Source organism: Toxotes jaculatrix, chromosome 4 (assembly GCF_017976425.1).
Source record: "Toxotes jaculatrix isolate fToxJac2 chromosome 4, fToxJac2.pri, whole genome shotgun sequence".
Classification (NCBI taxonomy): domain Eukaryota; kingdom Metazoa; phylum Chordata; class Actinopteri; family Toxotidae; genus Toxotes; species Toxotes jaculatrix.
This window is the reverse complement of record NC_054397.1, coordinates 20234265-20255406: the sequence shown is the minus strand read 5'-3', so window position 1 is coordinate 20255406 and position 21142 is coordinate 20234265. Positions and strand designations below refer to the sequence as shown.

At 42.1% G+C, this 21142-nt stretch overlaps 1 protein-coding gene across 1 annotated transcript; it reads right to left on the bottom strand.

Annotated features, from left to right (window-relative positions):
* Positions 1-276: 276 nt before the first annotated feature.
* On the bottom strand, positions 277-20189 carry LOC121181248 (lysyl oxidase homolog 4-like). The gene is made up of 15 exons (XM_041037108.1): positions 20054-20189; positions 18839-19110; positions 18050-18735; positions 17104-17315; positions 10068-10106; positions 9749-9956; positions 8495-8675; positions 6849-7003; positions 6581-6748; positions 5820-5982; positions 5489-5732; positions 4508-4623; positions 3976-4112; positions 1347-1458; positions 277-1231 (listed from the first exon to the last, which is right to left on the bottom strand). The coding sequence occupies exons 2-15, from the start codon at positions 19107-19109 to the stop codon at positions 1161-1163; spliced, it is 2763 nt and encodes a 920-aa protein (XP_040893042.1). The 5' UTR covers position 19110; positions 20054-20189; the 3' UTR covers positions 277-1160.
* Positions 20190-21142: the final 953 nt, after the last annotated feature.

Below are 21142 nucleotides of genomic sequence, written 5' to 3'. Positions count from 1 at the left end.
GTAAACCCAGTCACTGTCTTTTTTCAATCTGCTGATGAAAGCAACGGAGTCGAAATGCTATTGTGATCTATCAGACATAAGCCGCTGTATCCGCCTGAACTGCTGTGCTATTTAGCTCCACTACATGGCCAGTTAAATATGGGAATCTCTTTTAGCAAGTTAGCAGATTCCCCAAGTCTTCTGCAGAAACTGTAACATTAACCATTATCTTTGCTCTGCATTAGAAAACTCTGCAGTCAAATAACCATTCCTCAAATAACCATACAGTTTGTCAGTCTTGATGTTTATTCTTTCTCTACCATTACCAAGTACTGTTAAAGGCGCAATACTGTGGTACAACCAGATCTCATCTGATGTTACCGATGTTAAACAGGTGAAGAACAAACAAATGGAAATATTTATCATAATAAAATTAACAATACAAAACACAGCCACACAGGGACAAGTTTCAACTCAAAAGTACATTAAAATTCTGCATAAATTAGAGAACCTAAAGAACAATATTCCAGAGAGGTAATATAAAACTGTACATGACAATACATTTGCAATACATTACACTATTTATTCAAATAAGGCAAAATAGCACCATGAAATAAAAAATTCTCAATGGAAACCAAAAACCACACAGCTGTAACAGTAAATACTGCATTTTGTAATGTGAGCAGTGAAAGCACAGGAGGCATGTACAGAGTTTTGTTGACAGTCTGTTACCTGTGTTGGTATTACATGGACAACACCCTGCTTATGTGCTGTAAAAACAAAGGATGTGTTGTACTCATGTGCCTTCATGTCATTACTTTAACTGTGGTTGTGTTTTGATCAAGGGAATTAAATTTACTAAAAATTCAAGACAAAATTGTAAACTACTCTACGTTTTATCATAATGACACGATGCTTGTGACGGCCTAGTCTGGTCTACCTCTTTCTCCTTCTATCTCTTTGACTTTCTAATAGGAACAGTCACTGCTGATGGCACTCAGTCACAGGATCCTAATTGGTCAGTTTTGCATCAAGTCCCTCCCATCCCAGTTTCCCACCCTCCTCCCTCTGACCCTCTTCTTTCTATTTACTGGCATGTCACTGTCATTAACCCTCCTGTCCCTGACATGTTGAGGTGTGGTGAGGAGTTGTTCTGTCCTTATATCTGCGTGTTTTTTAATTCACAGGAAGTTGTTGGAAATCTGACGTTGGTGGTCAAACAAGTCCTCCACCTCTGCACTATAAGCATCACCTGATGAAAACAGGTGAAGAGGAGAATAAGAATAAACAGTAGAAAATGGGGGGAGATATATATTATATTGAGGATATCAGGGTTCATGTGCACTGAAATATTCTTAATACTCTACCTGCATGGCATCCGGACATGTAAACTCGAGCTCCGTCGTACTTACACCGACAGCGCATCACATTGTTCTGGAAATCAGACTCAGCCATGTCTAAGGAAGGGTTGACCTCCACCTGTAAAAGGAGAGAGACTAGAGTCAGTCACACGCCTCAACGTTGGGTAAAGTACCTTTCTGAACCGACGGGATTTGTTAAAGAACAATCAACATGCAAAGACTACCATAGTCTTTGCATGTTGATTGAAGAGGCTGAACTGAACTGAAGAAGCCTCTTGCGACAAAACATCTCAGAGTATCTACAGCCAAGTCCAGCTGCCCTTGATTGAAGCCTTTTTGGACTTCCTTAGTTAAAACCTATTTCAATTTTCATACAAACTGCCCCCTGTCTGCACAGCTCTGCCCCTTTGTGACTGAAATTTGTGACTATTTTGTTATTTGCCAAAGGTAGAAATCTCCCATAAGCATTCAGATGGCCTGGATGGAAATAATTTGGTCAAACATTACAAATACAAACGTTACATTACAGAGTTCTGCTGAACAGCTGATTAACTACAAAATTATTGACATAACTTATTTGACACCGTACAAATACTATAAAATTAGTTTGAAGTCAAACTATAACTGCCATTTCTGCTCTGGTAATGTCCTGGGAACATTCTTGTACATCTTCTGGGAGCGTCACTGTTTTACATTAGGGTTATGGGTGGGACTATTTCTTGGCCGGGAGCAGTGACTTCCTGAAGTGTCTGCTGAATGTACCTTTCTGTCTAAGTCTAGACTAAGCGCACTGCAAGGAGTGTCTTTTATAAAATATGGGAACAAGTGAGAAAGTAACACTTTACTTCAGACAGTTAAGAAACAACTGGTTTTCCATGGGGCTGACTGAGAAGCCACAGGATTATTGTTCTTTCCTTTTCTATATGGCTCATGATGTATAAATTGGGGGTTGAAGCAATGCATGACATCACTTTCCACTGTTATCTCCGTGCAGGAAAAATAGGCCCAGAGATGCAGATGACAGTTTTGGGTTTGGATTTAAGTTGCAGCCTATCATTAGGCGGCAGCCATGGTTGGTTGCCATGGTTTGTTGTTTTCCACCCTGTCTGACTGCCTGCCATATATAGGAAAAGCACACAAATGAATTTTCCTGATGCACACATCAAACAGATAACCTGACCACATATTCAATAAAGCAACCCAGTTTCATTTTTTTACATACAGTATAAATTTTGTGGTCTCAATTATATTTACAGAGAAAGATTTAAGATCTGAGATATTCATAATAATTATTTTTTTCATTACATTTTAAGCCAAATCTGGTGTGAAAAACTTCATTTAAAAAAAAAAAAAAAAATCGCATGTTGAGAGCGGCCAATGATTTCAGCACATAGTTTATTGTACCGGTGTAAAATACCATATTAAGTTGGTGGCAGCTGATTCTTGTTTAAAAAGCTCTTGTAATAATGTAAAACAAAGGGCCCACAGCCTGTTTTACAGAACGATGAAAGGTTGTCACTGTCATGTAAAAACTGTGAGGTTGTCCAGCTGATTTTTAAATGACGGAGCAATCAGGAGCAATCAGGCTGAGGTGGATGTGACTCATGGGTTTAAATGTATGGTCCTAAAAATGGCTGCCACCCTGCGATTCTTGGTAAACACTCAAAGAAACACCCAGCTGCATGAAAGATGAGCGGGTGTTTGCACCCTCCCTCAATCTCTCACTTCTTACACAAATTTATGAGCAGCTCAGCTACCGTTGAACCACAATAACCACCACAAAGTGCTGCTGGGTCACATCGTCATGGCAACAGTGGATCCCCTGCTTTATGACAAATATGTGGTTTTATCTCTCAAAACGTGGCTCGTCACACGTGCACCGGCTCATGCGGAGCAGAAGGACCACTCCTGCATATAGTTTACATACAGTCCACGCATGCACATGCAAGTCAAACTTAAACATCTTGATTTTCTGTAAACACTCAGAAAATAATCAGAAACTGTAAACATCATCACTTTGCTGCTGAGCTGCCAGGAAAAAACAGAACAAATGACAGAGAGGGAGGACAGATGAGTAGGTCACCGCAGCCGATTGGACGTCTAGAAACAGACAGGACATGTGAACAAGCTCAGCTTTCAAATATAAAAACTCGCTCCGTACCAATGTAAAGTGCTGACGGAGCTTTTTCCACTGCCAATGGGCCCATACTTTCTGAGAGGGTGTACTAATAGCAGGTCTACTTTCTATATAAATCCAGACTAAATTCACTTTCCTTAAATATGCACACACCCTTAAAACTACACACATACTGTACACCTGAATGGCTGGAAGCAAAGCCAAGAGCCATTTAGCTGAAATTATAGTCTTTTATCGCAGCTTTTATCTCACGTGCGCCTTCAGATGTTGAAACACCAACCCCCGGTGCTTGCCCTGTTCTTTTCTTTTTCTTTTTTTACTTTCATGCCCAATCTAACGGGTTGTATAATCTGAGTTTACTCATGCTATTTCACCTTAAAGACTGATGTGTGGGTTACTTTTTTCTCCCTAAAGACAACTAAACATGGTTTATAAATGAACCTGGTGACGTTTCACTTTAGAGCTTGTTTGTTTTCTGTGGTTAATAAGCCTCCTGACCTGGAAGATGTATTCCCCGGGTCGTACGTCTGTGATGTCGACCCACTGGCAGTCAATGTCGTGGCGGTAGGTGTCCCAGCAGCCAACAGAGATACCCTGCTGTCCCATGTTATAGCAGGCATACCGCTTATGGATACCTGGAAGAAAAAAACAGTTGGAAACATATGAGGAGAGGAAAAAAAAGCGATGACTATGATGTATGTAAGCTGTCTTTGCTGTCAGTCGCTGTGGATTCAGATTTCCACCAACAAGCTGAAATTATAACAAAATGATTTAAAAACCCGATCTTTTTTGGGGACTTTAAAATGAATAGAAAGGATCTGAGCTGCGTAAAGCTGTTTGGGCCTTGTGAAGCCAAGATCAATTTAGGCTTGGCCTCTGATCTTACAGCTGACTTTGAATGCTCATTATGGGATTTCAGCTTTGCAGTTTTATGTATTCTCAATTCTCTTGTTTGTCACGATTCGCTTCTCGTTTCCAGATTTCCCTCAAAAGCCAGCTGTATGCAACCTTAATCTGTAATCTGTCTCACCATCGGGGCAGTAGGTGTCCTCCAGACAGAAGCTAGCTTTGTGACCTTCAGCCACCTTGGTCCCATTGAGGGTGAGCAGATCATAGTGGGTGAACACTTCAATGCTGTGGTAGTGCCTGAAAATGGGATCAGGGTGGCAAGATTAGTACATGAAGAATGTAAGAAAAAAAAAAAAAAGAAAGTTATAGAAAGAAAGATCTCCACTGTTGCTCACGAGTGTCACCTTCAGCATCCTGTGAAAAAAAACACCCTGGTGTTTATTTGAAAGAGCAGCCATAAATTCTGTTATGTTGTTGCGAAGGCGTCAAACAGACACGAACAACAATTGTAAAAGCACAAATTGGCAGATAGATATCAGTTTGTTGTTGTCCTTTCTTTCATTACGGAACCATTCCCAGAACAGACTCTACCAAAACTGAAAGTCAAACCATGTGTTTGCTGGTTGGGGAGGTAGTGATTGGGTTGTGGCTCAGAGACACAACGAGCTGTGCCTCTCGTTTTGGGACACAGAACCACAACCGCTGAGATAAGAAGCCAGGCTGCTCTGAGTGCAGTCATGGCTCTGACTGTAACAACTGGGTGACCAGTGAGGAGGATGTTTATTGTAAACATCATTTTGGAGAATAAAAGATTGTGTTTATTGTGTTAAATAACAGACTTTTATACGTGTTTTAGTTATTTATAGTCCAGATCTCAAAAATATCACTGCACTGTGCTGCGCCCAGTGATCCCATTTCACTCACCAAATCTTAAATTCCCATTCATCTCTTGCTGCAGACATTTCATTTTTTTGATCTCTGGTAGCAGCTATGTTTTTTTTTACAGCAGCTAAAGTCAACACATATTTACTCCCTATCTGGTTGAGGGCATAAAATAAACGGCTGCTGGGTCGGATGAAAACCTTAAAGCTCCTCCAAGTGACACAGTGGCAGGGAGCACACAGAGTCTGGTTCAGGTTATGGTTCCTTTATCTTATCTTACCTGTGGCACTGGTGCCATATCCAGCTTTCTCTGGAGGCCCGGGGTCTGAAGTCGGCGCGACCCAGGTTCATGATGCGAGAGGAGAAGCGCAGCAGGCGGCGGTGTCCGTAGGGCCAGTTCATTCTGGCGGCAGAGGAAGACAGGCAGTTCTCCTCATTGGCACAGGTCAGCAGGTGGAGGGGTCGATCCTCCAGGTAGGATGTCTCTTGGACGAGCTGAGCGTCCAGGACAAGGTCAGGAGCAGCTGCAGGGGTGAGAACTCAGAGTTTACTTCACAGTCATTGCACAACAAATACAAATACGCCTGTATGTTTGCTGGTTTTGGACTCACTTTCCACACATGTGACTCCTGCGGCTCTGCCATCTCCTCCTCTGGGACAGTAGACATGTGTGTTTCTGCGACACTGCTGGATAGACATCTCAGTGCCAATGCAGTGAGTTCCACTCAGCACCACCTCCCCAGCATCTGAAGAACCGGGCCAGTACCAGGTTTCCTGCACAGTAACACAAGAAGAGAGCAAATTCACACACAAAATCATTAGAGCTCATCTGTGCGGTTGTCTTAAACAAAGACTAAAAGAAAAATGTCAGAGCTGGAGCTGAAGGCAAATAGCAGCCTCTGCTATGAACAACAAAACCCCCTTTTTTTATAGGAACTATCAGTATACATTATCACTTTTTCCACTCTTTTTCACAATTTTAAAACTGCCAACTAAATGTTCCCAGCAGCCCCCCTCAAAACACACTCACGCTGCCCTTTCCATACACATTTCTATTTTCAGTTTGTTTGCTCTGTGAATTTCTCCCGATCTCTCTTCGCCTCACTTTCCCTCTTTTATTTTCGGTGTGCTGGAAGTGGACGTTTGAGAAGCCTGTAATTACCTCAGGCCTCGGTAATAACACAGCACAGACACACAAACAGCAGGACGGAGAGAGAGAGAGAGAGAGAGAGAGAGAGAGAGAGAGAGAGAGAGAGAGAGAGAGAGAGAGAGAGAGAGAGAGAGGAGGAAATATGGGAGCACAAAAGCTTAGAAAAGGAGAGAATGAAGCAGAAACAAAAAAAAACTCAACATATTGTAATCTGTCCCTTACCTGATGAGCTCTTGAGGCGAAACCCAAGCCCAGCTGTCGACAGACCACCATGGCCTCGTTGATGCCCCAGTTCTCACTGCAGACGGCGCCCCACCGCCTCACTCCTCCGACCTCCATGAGCACCTCCACACGGCCCTCTGATGGCTCTCTGCCTCCTGCCAGACGCACCTGAATGCGGAGGGAGGAAAAAGTGTTTTCTTGTGAGCGGTACTGCTTAATGCCTGTTTGTGGACACAGCAAGGCAAGTTTTTTCGTGTGCGTTTCTCACCGTTGTCTGCATGCCAGTGTTGGGCACATTGCAGCGGACTGCTACATCCTGGTTGTGTTTGCAGCTGTAAAGTGGCACCACTCTGAAGTGACACTCAGTAATCGACTTCTCTCTGCCTGTGCACTGGACACTATTCATGTGGATGGGACCAGTACCTACAGAAGAGGGCGTGGAGAGACAGAATTATGGATTCATATGTGTCTTACCAACCATAGGCCACATGCAAAAGGACACACACACACATACAGGGTACATAAAAGACTCCAAAACCTGATGGCTCTGCAGCCACAGATGTCCACAGAGAGGGATTAAAAGCCCAGACATGATTCGGACCTCTGATGTGGCTCTGAAACTGAGCTTAGCCAGAGAGCTTTCTGTCTAAATTACTGTACTCTGTGCTGCACACTGCACAGCAGGGCCATGCTTTATAAACTAAAATAGATACCTAAATGGCAAAATGGAGGAAAATCTTTGAACACATCTATGTTTGCGTAGGTGTGTGAGGCCCAGGCTAATGCAGTATAAAGCCCTATAATTTAGCCTTAAATAGCTAATGATGTCATCTACCCTAGCTTTGAGCTCTCTCACTGCACTGCCCATGAGTCCTCACATGTCTCCTGCAAAGCACCAATCTATCTCTTGTATATTATATGCTTACACAACTTTGGTGACCAGGCCTGAGAAATTAAAAGCCACAGTGCTCCTTTCTGACATTTAACCATGTTCATTATTGAGCGAACAGCAACATAGCACCTAGTTTAATAGAGCACTAAAAGTAACACTCAAATGGTTTCCATCACTACTTCATTAAGTAAAGTAGGGAGAGGGAAATGCACCCGTCATTACAGGACATGCTATGTGCTCATTTGGGCAGAAAGATAATGGGAGGAAATGAACGTGATTACAGAGCTACTGCAGGGGTACGGCAAGAAAAAAGGACAATAACTGAGTGTGAGAAAGTGGAGTCTATGGTATTTCCAAGGAAAATGTTTCACTCTATCATTGATAGACAGTTTAGTGACTGTATATTCAGGGCCTTCTTTCTGAATGTTTGGTTGTGCTCAGTGCTGATTGCATGACAACCTCGCTTTCAAAGCTGCGTTAGCTGTTCACATACAACAGGTTTATTTTGACAACAACACATAGGCGCTGGAACCTCCTCGCATAGTTTACACTCATATAATTGGTCATGGGTAGAGCCTCTCAACAATCAGCTTGTCTGATAGAAGTAGAAGTGAGGCTGTAAACATTTTCCCCGGGTTTATTTGTCTGCTCAGGCCCATGGTTCTTGGAGTCCTGCGTTTAGCAACAGGCATTTAGAGTGAGAAGTGTTTAGTCTGAAGGAATCACTGAACTAAACTGATCATACTCAGGGTACATGGTGAACTCAGGCACTGATTCAAAGTCGGTTCCATTTAACACATAACTGATTTTCAGATCAGCAGCCATGGGGTCTTTATTATACTCTATGATTTTCTGAATATCTGCTTTAGGGGACAAATAGAGACCCAATTATAGTTTTACTTAAGCATACTGTACTCAATAGTCACCATGACTAAAGCTAAATGTACCTTGAAAGTGCAGTTTCACATTATGTACACTGTGTTTATATTTATGTGTGTTTGTATTTATGTGTCCTATCCTACCCTGTCCGAGCTGAGCCTTAGTGAGTGCCTCTTTGGCTGTCCCGAAGCCCAGCTCCCTACAGACCACGCTGGCTGCAGTCAGGTCCCACAGGTGGTCACACACTGTGCCCCACTTGCCCTCTCGCAGCACCTCGACTCGGCCCTCCCCAAGCCGGGGCCCCGCCTTCAAGCGCACAACAGGCTGGAAGGCAAAAGGAAGAGTTTAGTTGAGAAATGGTTTGAGTCATCTTATTCTTATAAAGACTGTGTGGAAGTGAAGACATTTCTTCATTTACACTTCTACTGTAAACTGGACTCTTATCTTCACATAAAGCTCATTTGGCTATTTTCTCAAAACTGTGGATCCACCCATCGAAGAAAATTAAGCTAGCAAAAGGATAAATTTAAAGGAATAGTCTGATATTTTGGTATCATTCACTTTCTTGCCTAGAGTTTGTTGAGAAGATTGAAGCCACAGCCAGGAGACCGTTAGCTTAGCTAAATACAAAGAAGGAATTAGAGAAAAATCAGAGCAGGCTCTGTTTAAAGTTAAAAATAAATAAATATATACATATACAAAAACACACCTGAAAATCAACCTATATAACTAGAAAATGTTGTCTTTACACTTCGGTTTTTACTTATGTAGAGGTGCTGATAGCCAGATTACCATCAAACAGAGCCATACTATCAGTTTCCCTCTGTTAAGCTAACCGGCTGCTGGCTTCATATTTGCTATGGAGATATAAGAGTGGCATCAGTCTTCTGATGTAACTCTCAACAGTAAAATAAATTTCCCAAAATGTCAAGAAGAAGTTACCTTTGACCAAAGTTAAAAAAACTAAACAAGGATAGGTGAAAAAAAAAAAAAACAGTCACATAAAAATGTAAGAATTGCTAGATTTTTACTGTGGTCATGTGCTAGCACTGTTTGTTGGTGCAGTGACTTCCTGTTTGTGTACAGATTAAACAAAATATGTGTTGTGTTAGACAAGTATTAGAAAACTTAAGAAGTGCTGGGAGGCAGATCTTTTGAAATTTGCACAAAGCTATGCTAATGATAGCTGTTTCCCCATGCTTTCTATCTTTATGCTAAGCTAAGTGTTTCCTGATTGTAGCTTCCTTTTACCATACAGGGTGTGAAATAAATCTTCTAGTTTAACCCTTGACAAGAAAACAAAAGAGTGTATTTCTCAAAATCTCAAACTAGTGTTTTTTAACTTCCACACTTTCATTCACAATCTATATTTTTCGACTGTCCTCCTCCACACTGACCGGCACAGCAGGCGGAGCAGGCGCTCTTCCATAGCGTGTGAACTGGGATCCAGGGATGCAGCGGACCACAGCATGCATGCCCCCCCTGCATGGGACATCACTCCTGGGAAGGGACAACTGGGCCTGGCACTGCGACAGAGAGGCCTCCACACCCTGACACTGCACTTTCTCCACCCAGTAGGCCTTTTTACTGATCTGTGTCCTCAGTCTGGACAGGAAATGAAATGGAGGAGCAAGCAGAGTGACATGAGGGATATATTTGTGATTTGTCACATTACTCAGGATCGTCAGTGCTTCAAAGAGCAGATGTTTATTTTACCTGGAGGATGGATCAGCTAACTTGGAGTCCCACAGTTTTCTGAAAGACAAAGAACATCACATTCTGGATATTTTTAGGGTTACAATTATGTATCTTTACATCCAGCAGACTAAACAACTGGCTGTCCTACACACTCCCACAGTCTGCTCCTGTGCTCCTCCCGCCTGCTCAATCTCCTCTTTCCTCCTCAATCATCCTTCCTTCTCTTCCTTGACACCCCTGTTCTTACATTCTGTCCATCAAACCTTCAATAAACAAACTGAAAGCTGTAAATATGAAGGAGACACAACATGGTGTAGAGGGATTGTGTTTCTTTGGTTAAACATAGTCCTCGTGTAAGAGCCACGGAGTGGGTAAAAGAGAGGGAAATTTACAATAATGGATCACATAACTCCCCATTTCATTTTCTCTTGCCTCTCAAACCACTACCGTCTTGTCATGGCTTTTTTTAGATCTTCCACTTCTACATTCATGGGTATTTCGGTTTTAGTGTTTGTCTATATGTCTGCAGAGGAACTCTGGTTTTGGGCATGCAGGTGGAAAAAAAACTACAAATATGAATAAACCACTATACATTAATCCCAGCAAGAAGCCTTACTGAGGTCTGCCAACTTCAACAGGGTTTTCAAAACTGTGTCTAGTTTCATGGGTATTACCTTAAACTAGAGTCAAATCCTAAAGGGAAACTGTGTGTGTGTGTACAGAAAATGAGGTCCCCTATGCTGGGGCAGGCACACACACACCATGCCAAAACTTAGAGCAGTTAAAAAAAAAAAAAAAAAAAAGGGTAGAATTCAATAAAAAGAATGATTCACAAACCAGGCAGAGTCTGGGAAGTGTCCACACACACACACACACACACACACACACATATCAGAGTGACCACAGACAGGTGCAGTGTAACTGACGCCCTTCATGAGTGAGCCTGAATTGAATGAGTCAGAACACCAAGTATAGACAGGAGAATTTACCATACCACCAGATTCATGATACAATTAAATATTTAAAACATGAGATGTTTCCTCTCCATAGGAAACCACCTGTGGAGACCACAGGCTCCTGTATGGGCCTGTACCAAAAACTCACAGTAGGAATCTTGAGTCAGAGAAACAACTGTATGGAACACGTGAACTACAAATCATTTACAATCCACCAGCAGGCCACACAGTGAAGGGCAAACAGCCATTTTTTACACTGTTACATATCATTATTTTGTGACCTGCTGCAGTCCAGCAGTGATGAAATAAAATTTAGACAACTAGTCTGGTTCAGACATCTCATCTGGTGGATAAATGTGTCTATCTTCCTCGTCTACAATGTGCAGACTCTAAGTAGTGAAATCTGCAAAGAAACACAAAATTCTTGCTTCTCTCTGCCTTGTAGCAAATACTGCAAATATCCTAAACCTGCTCATTTTATTTTTTGGGCCACTGTGGGCAAGCTGATATAACGTGAACACAACATTTACATCTCATGACCTTTTAAGTTCATATGGCATGTAACAAACAGTTCCTTATTCATACATTCAGTTATGAAATAACACATGGTGAAGTCTAATATACACTTTTTTTCTAGCTTGGTTTTTGGTCTCTACCAACTCCTGAGACAAATGTCTGGCTCTTTTTAGCTGTTTAGCTGCTCCACTATATTCACCAGCTAGACCCTAACTTTGTCTGTCTGCTGTTTGTTGCTGAGCAGGTAGTGTACAGTTGTTTTTTTAAGGCTTTTTCATTGTAATTAGCTGCCTGCCACATCTGGAAACAAGGTAGGTAAGAGTGCCAGGAGCCATGCCTTCTTGCCTTCCTTCTTCTCATATTTCCTTTTCTTCTTGAATTCCTTCTTTTTTCCTTTCATTCACAGCTATTTCTTTTTTCCTTCATTCCTTTCCTCTTTCCTTTTTTCTTCCTTCCCTCTTTTCTCATTTCCTTTTTCTGTCTTGTTTCATTTCTTTTCTGTCTCCTTCTTTTCTTCCTCCCTTCCTTTTGCCCTTTCCCTTCTCTAGTTTTCAGCTGATCTGAAAGCATGAAAAATCCAGAAAACAGATATAAAAAGTTTGCTTCCATCTTTGCGTGGGAATGAGACGCATATAACAGTAAGCCGATCATCAAAATGGAAATTCAAGCCCTATCAAGCTGTATATTGCTGTATATTCAAGCTGATTGTATGACTTTTGTAATGTAATGTAAGTCTGCATGCATACATGCGAGTTGTGCATGTTAGTGTGTGTTTGCTTGGAACTATCTGCCTGCATGTGTCTGAGCCTGTGTGCATTTGCACAGTTTAAAATGTTTCATAACTTTGTGGTAAATCAAAATGAGAGAGACAGACTGTAAGGGGGTGTTAGTTCATGGTTTGGAGGAGGGGGAGGAGGGGGGAGAAAGTGCTACCCATATAATTGCCTGCTCTGCTTGGCAGTGTCTGCTGTGCGGTCGAGCAGTAGCATGTTGGTTCACACACACCAGACATGAAAATATGCACGTACATATCAACTTTCCCTGCCTTGCCTCTGTAAAAACAAAGCTCTTTAAAACCCCAGCATCGTTACCCAGCATGCTGGGAAACACAGAGTGATGTAAGACTCAAATCTCTGTGAACTTGGCTACTTTTTATGAGCGTTGCTTAACTTAACTGGAAGAGGAAAAGTATGTTTTTTTCGTCTTTCAGACACAGTTCTGTTGTCTTGCAAAAACCTAAAAGTCGTGGAAACAGGTTGCACCTGAGTTAAGGTTCTCTGTCTTACGTGAATATTCAAAGGAAGGGAGGCGAACCACAGCGTCGAGCTTCAACACAACAAACAGGTTGTAACCGCAGCACTACTGCTGAATGCTTTTAACCTGGAGAAGACTTTCTTACTTCTCAGGATCTTCAGCTCGATGCCAAGTTTTTTATGCAACACACAATAACCATAAGCCACACTGGTGAGAGGAGCTGACTGTCAGGAAAGCAGAGATAACCTGTTATTATGCTGCATGAATGCAAAGCTGCCTGACTGGAACAATCGGCTCACTCAGGAGACAGCAGGTTGCCACACTGACTCCACAACAGCCTCTAGACAGTCCCATCAACCTCCATGGAACAAAACTCAAAGGGGTCATAATGATGTACTTTCCATGAAATGTGGGTTTTAGTGTAATTGCCACAAAGGAATTAAATGTGGCCTTAAAAAAGGCTGTAACTGAGAACGGGAGAAACAAGGAGCAGGGGGTGAAAGTAAATTAGAAGAACTGAAGAAGTTACTGTGAGCCTCAAAGAGAGTGTAGATGTGATGAAACAAGGGAGCTGGAAAATGGCTTTAGCCCTTGCCTTTTGTAAGCATGGCAAAGTGGGGGAGTAGTTAAACATCTGTAAAAATGCACTGAGCAACTTAACAGGCAGAGACAAAGGCAGTCACACCAAAAAAACAACCACATGGCCAGAGAGGGAAATGCTGACACAGCAAAGGCGGGTGCAGCAGGTTCAGCTGAGAGAATATTCTAGATTAGAGGATCCCTCAGACCATAATTACAGCTGTTCCAGTGGACGCAAACCCCAAGGAAGAGCAGGCATGGACCACTGCCAGCACAATGGGTAGCACCAGGAAGATGTGACTGTAGATCAGTCATCATGAAGAGCGACAGAAAAAAATGGCTACTAGACACATTTTCAAAAGAACAGTCAGTCAAACAGGAAAAGTGATCTTTGCACACCTGTGTGCAGGCAGGTGGATAGGAAAACAACTTGTGAGTCCCAGTAACAACAAAACTAAGCATCCATGCAAGAAGCTCTTGGGGGCTCAGCACAGTGATGCTTTGAGCTAAATGCTAAAATCAGCATGCTAACACGCTTATAAATGTTCACACATTGATGTGTAGTAGGTATAACATTTACCATGTTCAAGTTGTTCACAATCTTAGTTTAGCGTTAGCATACTAACATGCTCACAATGTTAAAATGCTGTGGTTAGGAAGTAAATGTTTACCATGTTGATCATCTTTTATTATGTTAGCATGCTAACATTTGCTAATTAGCATTAAACAAAGTACAGCTGAGACTGATTGGAATGTCTTTTTGCACATACTTGCTCAGAAACCAAAGTATTGGACAAATTGAAATGAATAAATGTAAGTAATAAATGTTAACATCATGGTTGAGCTGGAGAAAAAGTCAGTGAGTCAGTGAAAAAGTCAGCTTTTGCCCAGTAGTTCTGGGCAAAAGCGGTGGACTGAAACAACGACACTACTATCCCCAGAGCCATGTTGCTAGTAGGGCTAAAAACATCTCTGGTCACTTACCGGGTTAGCACTGTTAAAATTTCAAAGGGAAACATTTTGACAGGCATAAATAGCATAAAGATCTGACTCATAATACTTGATGGCAGATGACAGAGGTCCACCTTAAGCTGCTTGTTCTTTTTTGTTTAAAAAAAAAAAAGAAACAACAAAACCTTCCTACACCCCTCAGCTGTTTACTGTTGGACAAAAATGGCTGCTTGATTCATCCCCCACACAGCTGGGTGGAGGTTGACAAAAAACAAACAACATTCTCTGGCCTGGTCCAGTCTTTACACAAGCTGCTGGTTGAGTTCTTGGCACAGATACAGTATATGCTGTTTCTTCAAACCACTCTGAGGTGTTTTTCTGTGTAGTTGTCGGCATTAGCATTCGATTTAGAAGGTCAGCATGGTGGACAACTAGACTCTGACGTCTTTGCGCCATCTTTAACGCGAAAGGGCTTCTGGCTTGACCAAAAGGACCCACTTAAGTAAAAGTGAAGACAAAGTAGGTAAAAGTTAAACTTCTCACATCACTGCATGTGAACTACACAGCTCTGAGAGATAAGACATTATGAGAGAGAGTTAGTCATTTTGAGGCTAATGTCGTGGTGGTGAACAGGGCAGCTGAGGAGAAGCAGTCTGTATCCTGCTGCTGAGCAGAGCAGAGCAGGACACAAGGGGTAATTATTGGCAACATGGAGAGACAGATGGTGCAGGGCAGGCCAGCGGTCAGTACAGTCGTCCTGTTAGCCAAGCCATAAAAAGACATCTGTGGGCAGACAGACGGACACACGGAGGGTTGTGTTTGTGTGTGCACAAGTGTGTGTTTGTGTGCTTATTTGTGTGTGCACGTGGATCTTGGACATAGTTTATGTAAGGTCTTGTTAGATGCTGTGAGATGGGGCTGGAAGAAGGGGTATTAATGTGTGTGTGGGTGTGTGTAAGTGAGGTACTAGGGTTTTGATGGTATGTGTGTAAGGGCTTTGAAGGTTTGTGTAGGTGCTTCAGTGGGTACTTATGGCTAAAGTTAGACAGATGAATTGGATTTATGGGTTTAAAATCAACATAACAGCCTGACATTATTAGTGTAGTGCATGATTTACGTTTTAGGGCAATGAAAGAGTTAAAACATAAACCAACAGAAGGCTGAAGTCCTGCTTCTTCTCATCTAATGAGCACATTATAATTTTAACAAAGAAAACACTACAATTGTTTTGCTGAGATTCAGAAACTACACCTCCCATGGGGCTGTAGCTACTGAATGTTAACGAACAAATCAGCATTTTCTGTTTTTTTAAAGTTGTGATTTTACCGTCCAGTACATATCCAATTTTAAAATCGCATTAAGCACACATACCGCACTGTTCACATAACAGTTCTTTTGCACAGTCTTCACTTCACTCTCAGCTGAATTTGCACAACAGCTGATTTGTATATATCAGTACAGTTTATATTTTATGTAACTTTTTTCACTTATGCTCTTGTTAATATTTTGTAAATACTATTATTTATCTATTTTATTTTACTTACAACGTTTTTGTATGGCATTCTGGGTGAAGAGCAAAGTAAGAATTTCATTGTACAGGGAAACCTGTTTCCTTACTGTGCAAATGACAATAAACCCTTTGAATCTTGAATCTTGAATCTTTGAAGTGATATTTCAGCAATGTGGGGGCAGCCGAAACTACTTACATCACCTTTTAAGTTGATTTAGCGAACTCATTGGCCAAGTTTGTACATGCAGATGATACAGAGAAACTAAAGAATTTATTTTGAGCTGTGTTTCTGTCCACCTGATAAATGTCTGTCCAATATTCAGTCTCTTTTTAGTTCTAGTTTGGTCTTTGCTAATTGCTGAGAGAAATATCTGGATCTGTAGGTGCTAAATATGCTAACTTTAGCTGTCTGCTGGTTGGTGCTTGGCAGGTGTGTACAGCTTTTTCACTTAAATCCCCTGTGCCTGGAAATGGTGCTGATGAGAGCTATATATTTATATAACTGATATGTGGCAGCTTTAAAATATAAACTTAAAACCACAGGAGCAGTTTTTCAGAAAGATACAATAGAGTTGAGTTATTGATGCTAGTGAAAATTCTGGCCCCGTTTTAGTTAGCTATGAAACACATCACTGCTTTATTATAGATTGTGGCTATTTAATCTGTTAATTGGATGTTTTTTTATGAATGTAATTTGTGATTTAATTTAATTCACCTCTGTTTAGTGATTATTGACTAATGATTTTGACAGAGACGTGCAGAAAAATTAAATATCCTCTTACATGTTATGCTGCATTAGAAAGTGCTGCTGCACAGAGACATCACTGGGAGTTTCTTAATTATATGAGATTAGAAACCAGGGAAGATTCATGTAAAGACACAAGCCATGATGATGATAATCTTGCAATGTGGATCTGACATTAATGACATACTCTTTCAAACTATTTTAAAGGCCTGTATTAAAGCCCTCTCAGCCAATGTGGCAGCCGGTCTCAGCTAATACCACAGTGGACATGTCATGCCAAGTGTGGTCGTAACTAATGACAGCAGTTGTGGTTAACTTCTACTACGGGGGGATGGAACAGCAATCCAGGCATGGTGCCGCCTAATCCACGAAGGGATGTGTAGTCCACCACACTTTTCCATCCCTTTCATAACCATTCGCACGCACACACAAACACAGACACACACACAGACACACACACAGACACCCATTTGTACATACATACTCATTTTTCTGTCTCCACCCTCCTCTGTCACTCTGCTGTGTCCAGTCTCACATACTTACCTGTAGCTGTTTTGGTCAAATGCCTCTGCAGAAGGGAATCCTAACATGCCACAGACGACACGGCTGCTGCTCAGGTCCCATCCCTGGTTACACACATGACGCCACCTCCCAGCATGCTTCACTTCCAGCACTCCCTCTGTCACCAGACCGCCATGGTTGCTGGACAGCACAGGCCGTAGACGAGCCTCCTCTAAGTGAACCCTCTCAGATCCCTGTCCATAAGAAAACATACAGTTTTTGACTGATAAAAACATGACTGATAACTCAATAAAAGAGTACTGCTTTATTTTATTAAAATTTTTGTAATGACACATAATAGAAATGGATCTTTGTCACACTTATTGAATGCTTTACTCCAACTCAACTCACGTCCACCGAGTGTTTGTCTTGCACCTCAAAACAAGATTTATTTGAGTTCATAAACATGACTTCATCTTTGCTCAAACAACGCATTGTTTAACTAAATGTTTGCAGACACCATGCAATCAAGAGAATAACATGAAGAGAAGATGACGATGTTATGTCTAATCATTACACTCTTTAATCATATGCATTACACACTGTAGGCAGCAGGAAGGAAGCTAACAGAAAACAAAGAGTTTGCTTTATGTGTCATGATGATTACAAAACGGTAAAGAAAGTGTAAACTCTGCAAGTTGAAAAGAAAGAAAGCCAAACTCGAGTGATAAATGTCTTGCAATTTCCTCTGGTATGAAGTTCGTGCACATTTGAAGAGTTGGGGCTGTTGAACTACTGGTGGTTAAACTAAACTTCAGGCCCTGCTGCTGCACATGAACAAGATCTGTAGAAGGTTTGGTTTTAGGTTTGTCTCTAATTATACATGCCCACAACTGACATTTCTGTATGGGAGTCTGAATAAAGTTAGATTGGAGTATGTCTTTGCAGTGAGCTTGCAAAGCTTGTGTATCTGTGTGATGGTTTTTACCTGTGTATAATGCGCATCAGTCTCCAGTCCCATGTCTGGATAAACTGGGTCTGGTTCAACATGGTTCCCACTGAGCTGCTGATTCCTGTCACTTCTCCGTTCAGACTGGAGTTGGGAATGAGGCTGTGGACGAGGCTGCCTGTTCACCTGCCCCTCTGCCTCCCGTCTCACTGCCTGTGGACTGGTCCTTGCCGTCTCCTGTCTCTGCCTGTAGGCTGCACCGTTCGCCAAACGTGAAGGTAGCTGGTGACCTTGTGGCAAAACTGGGTTCACCCGCTGGCTTCCTCTTGAACTTCCTCGATTCCGTCGCAAGATCTGGATCTCGTGGCCATTTTCCTGTGGTGAGATGCTGCTGCGACGGGAAGACGTTGGGTTACGAAGGAGGGCAATCTCATGGCCTCTTGCAGAAGAAGAGGGGGTGTGGGCTGGGGCTGAAGGTGGGGATGGAGGGGACAAAGACTGCGAAGGTGGAGGTGGGTTTCTCTGTCTTGGTTGACTTGGCTGGTTCCTGGAGGATGAATGGCCCTCCAAGGAGACTGGGGGGAAGCCAGGTCTTCTTTCTGGGCTGCAAACGACCCCCAGGTCTTCAGCGTGGGTGCAGTCATTGACTCCCCAACCATTGGAGTGACATTCTGCAATAGAGAGTTCTGTGCCCTTGCAGCGCACATTGTCTAACCAGATCAGACCTAACAACAAAAAAGAGTTTTGAGTCACTGAATGAAGAAAGATAAAAACTTTATTATTGAGCGAGTTAAGTGTTCAAAACCAAATATTCTTGGCTGTGCATACCTTGTCCCTCACCAAACTTGGCACTGTGCGCCCAGGTTAAGCTGCGTTGAAAACCCAGCTGTCGGCACACCACATTGGCGAGGTTAAGATCCACCTCGTCATCACACACGGTGCCCCATGCTCTGTTGTAGAACACCTCCACACGTCCCTCATTTGCACCGCGCCGGCCTACGCCTGCAAGGCGTACAAGCACCTCCTGGGCTGACAGCGGAGGGGGGTAGAGGAGAAGCAGGAGGAGGAGGAGTGTAGACAGAGAGCTGAGGCACAGCATCCTGCAGAAAAATGGTGAATAAGGACTGAGTAGGGCATGATGGGAATGAAAGTACAGCAGTACAGAAAACAGAGGAGATGCATATAAAGCAAGAGCCTCATAAATAAATATGCACATGTCACCACAAAAATCCCAAAAATCACACAAAGCCATGGAACTCACATTCCATACTCTGACAAAACATATAATTAGAAACTTCTCTTCTCACCCTAATGGGACATTCCACCGTAAAATGAAAGATTGATAGATGTTTTTATCCTTTAAAATAATCAGAGTCATTTAAAGGATAGTCAGAGACTGAAGAAATTGTGAAAACGTAGCCCTCAGTCTGAACCAGTCAGGGCAAAGGGAGTAATAACTGAAGCTAAAAGTAGCCTCTCCATCCAGCCAACGGAAACTTTGGCTTTCCGCAAAACCTCAAGCTTAGCTGCATGTATTTAACCAACAGACACAAAAGCAAATAAACACAGTCATAAAAATGTTCTCACACATAAATAAAGCAGCAGGTCTGCTTCTGTGAGAGACATTTTGGTTAATGAGTAATGATTAATTCATCCTTGGTCCACGTCTAAAACCTTTATCTTCTAGTAAAGAGGAAGAAGCTGGAGATAAGGAGCAATCTGAGGAGGAGGAGATCTAGAGGATGAGAGAAACTCCTCACAGTGAATTAATCCAAACAAGGGTCAATGGTCAATGAAATTCTGCTGCTACATATGGATGACATGCATTCATATATGGGCACAGATATGTGTAGATAAGAGAAATAACTTGTGAGGGTTGTATTAAAGTTTGTTAAAGGAGAAGGGGAGTGTGGATGAGCTCAGGTAATCACAGGGATGAAATTTTGAATTATGGAAGAAAGATAGACTGCACTGCAGCAGGAAGGGGAAAAATGAGACAAAGGGGAAAGTGAAGAAAGAGAAAAATGCTGAAGTAGAACTCACCTATCCGTTGAGCTCAGCCTGGAGTCACTGGGAGAAAGAAGGGAGAGAGCACTGGAGGAAAAGAAGGCAGTGAGTTTGGTCCTGCTGTCTCTCTATTCTCCTCTTTTCCCTCCCTCTTTCTTTTTCTGTCACTCCCTCAGATCTGCTGCTTTATCCATCCCTCCCATTTTCATCATTTGAGAAGCTTTTTTTCTGATTTTCATCTTGTCACGTTTGTCCTTTCCATCACTTATCACCCATCAAACAAAATCTGGAAAAAAGCATTTGGCCAAGGAAATTAATAGAAAGACAAAGGAAACACAATGCAAAACATAAAGACTTCATTTGGTTTTTTTTTTGGTTGCCCAGCTATTAGCGATTAGAATATCAACATTAAGATTGATTGTTTTAAGTAGTGCATCCCAGCACAGGCCAGTTAACACTAACAGTTTTATCTGCTTACTCTGCAGCAGGTAGATCAAATCAAACCAACCTCCTCCTTGCAGGCAGGTCACATGGTCGGATACATAGGACACGTGAGCTCAACTTATAAAAGAGCATGATTTCATGAGAATCTCCCTCTTTTTTTTCTCTCATGTCACACACATGCACACACTTACTCCATTCAATGAATATTCACACATCAGCCTTGCTCAGTCCCTGATTTCATTTCATTGTGAGCTTTAATGTAAAAAAGCAAAAGTCACTTTCTCCTCTGGTGTCTGAAAGTTTGAAAGTGTGCGCATTTTATCCCACACAATGGTAAAATCATACGTACACTTATGTGTGCATGCGCACACACACACACACACACACCCTGGCACCATCCCATGCCCACAATTAGTAGTGTTATGAAATAAATACTATGTGCTTTGCAGTAAGAATGGAGCTGCCTGTCTGAACTCTTTGCATGAAGTTCAGTTTCATAGCATCCTCAGTCGTGGCACCTCCTCACTTGAAGGGAGCTCCTCTCTAAGAACAGAGATGGATGGTGGCTCCATATTTAAATGAAGAGGATCAGATGAGATTACAGTTCTTTAATACTTACTGAGCAAAACATAACAAAAATTAACCATAGAAGAAATACATGGAATTTACAGTGATTTTGTA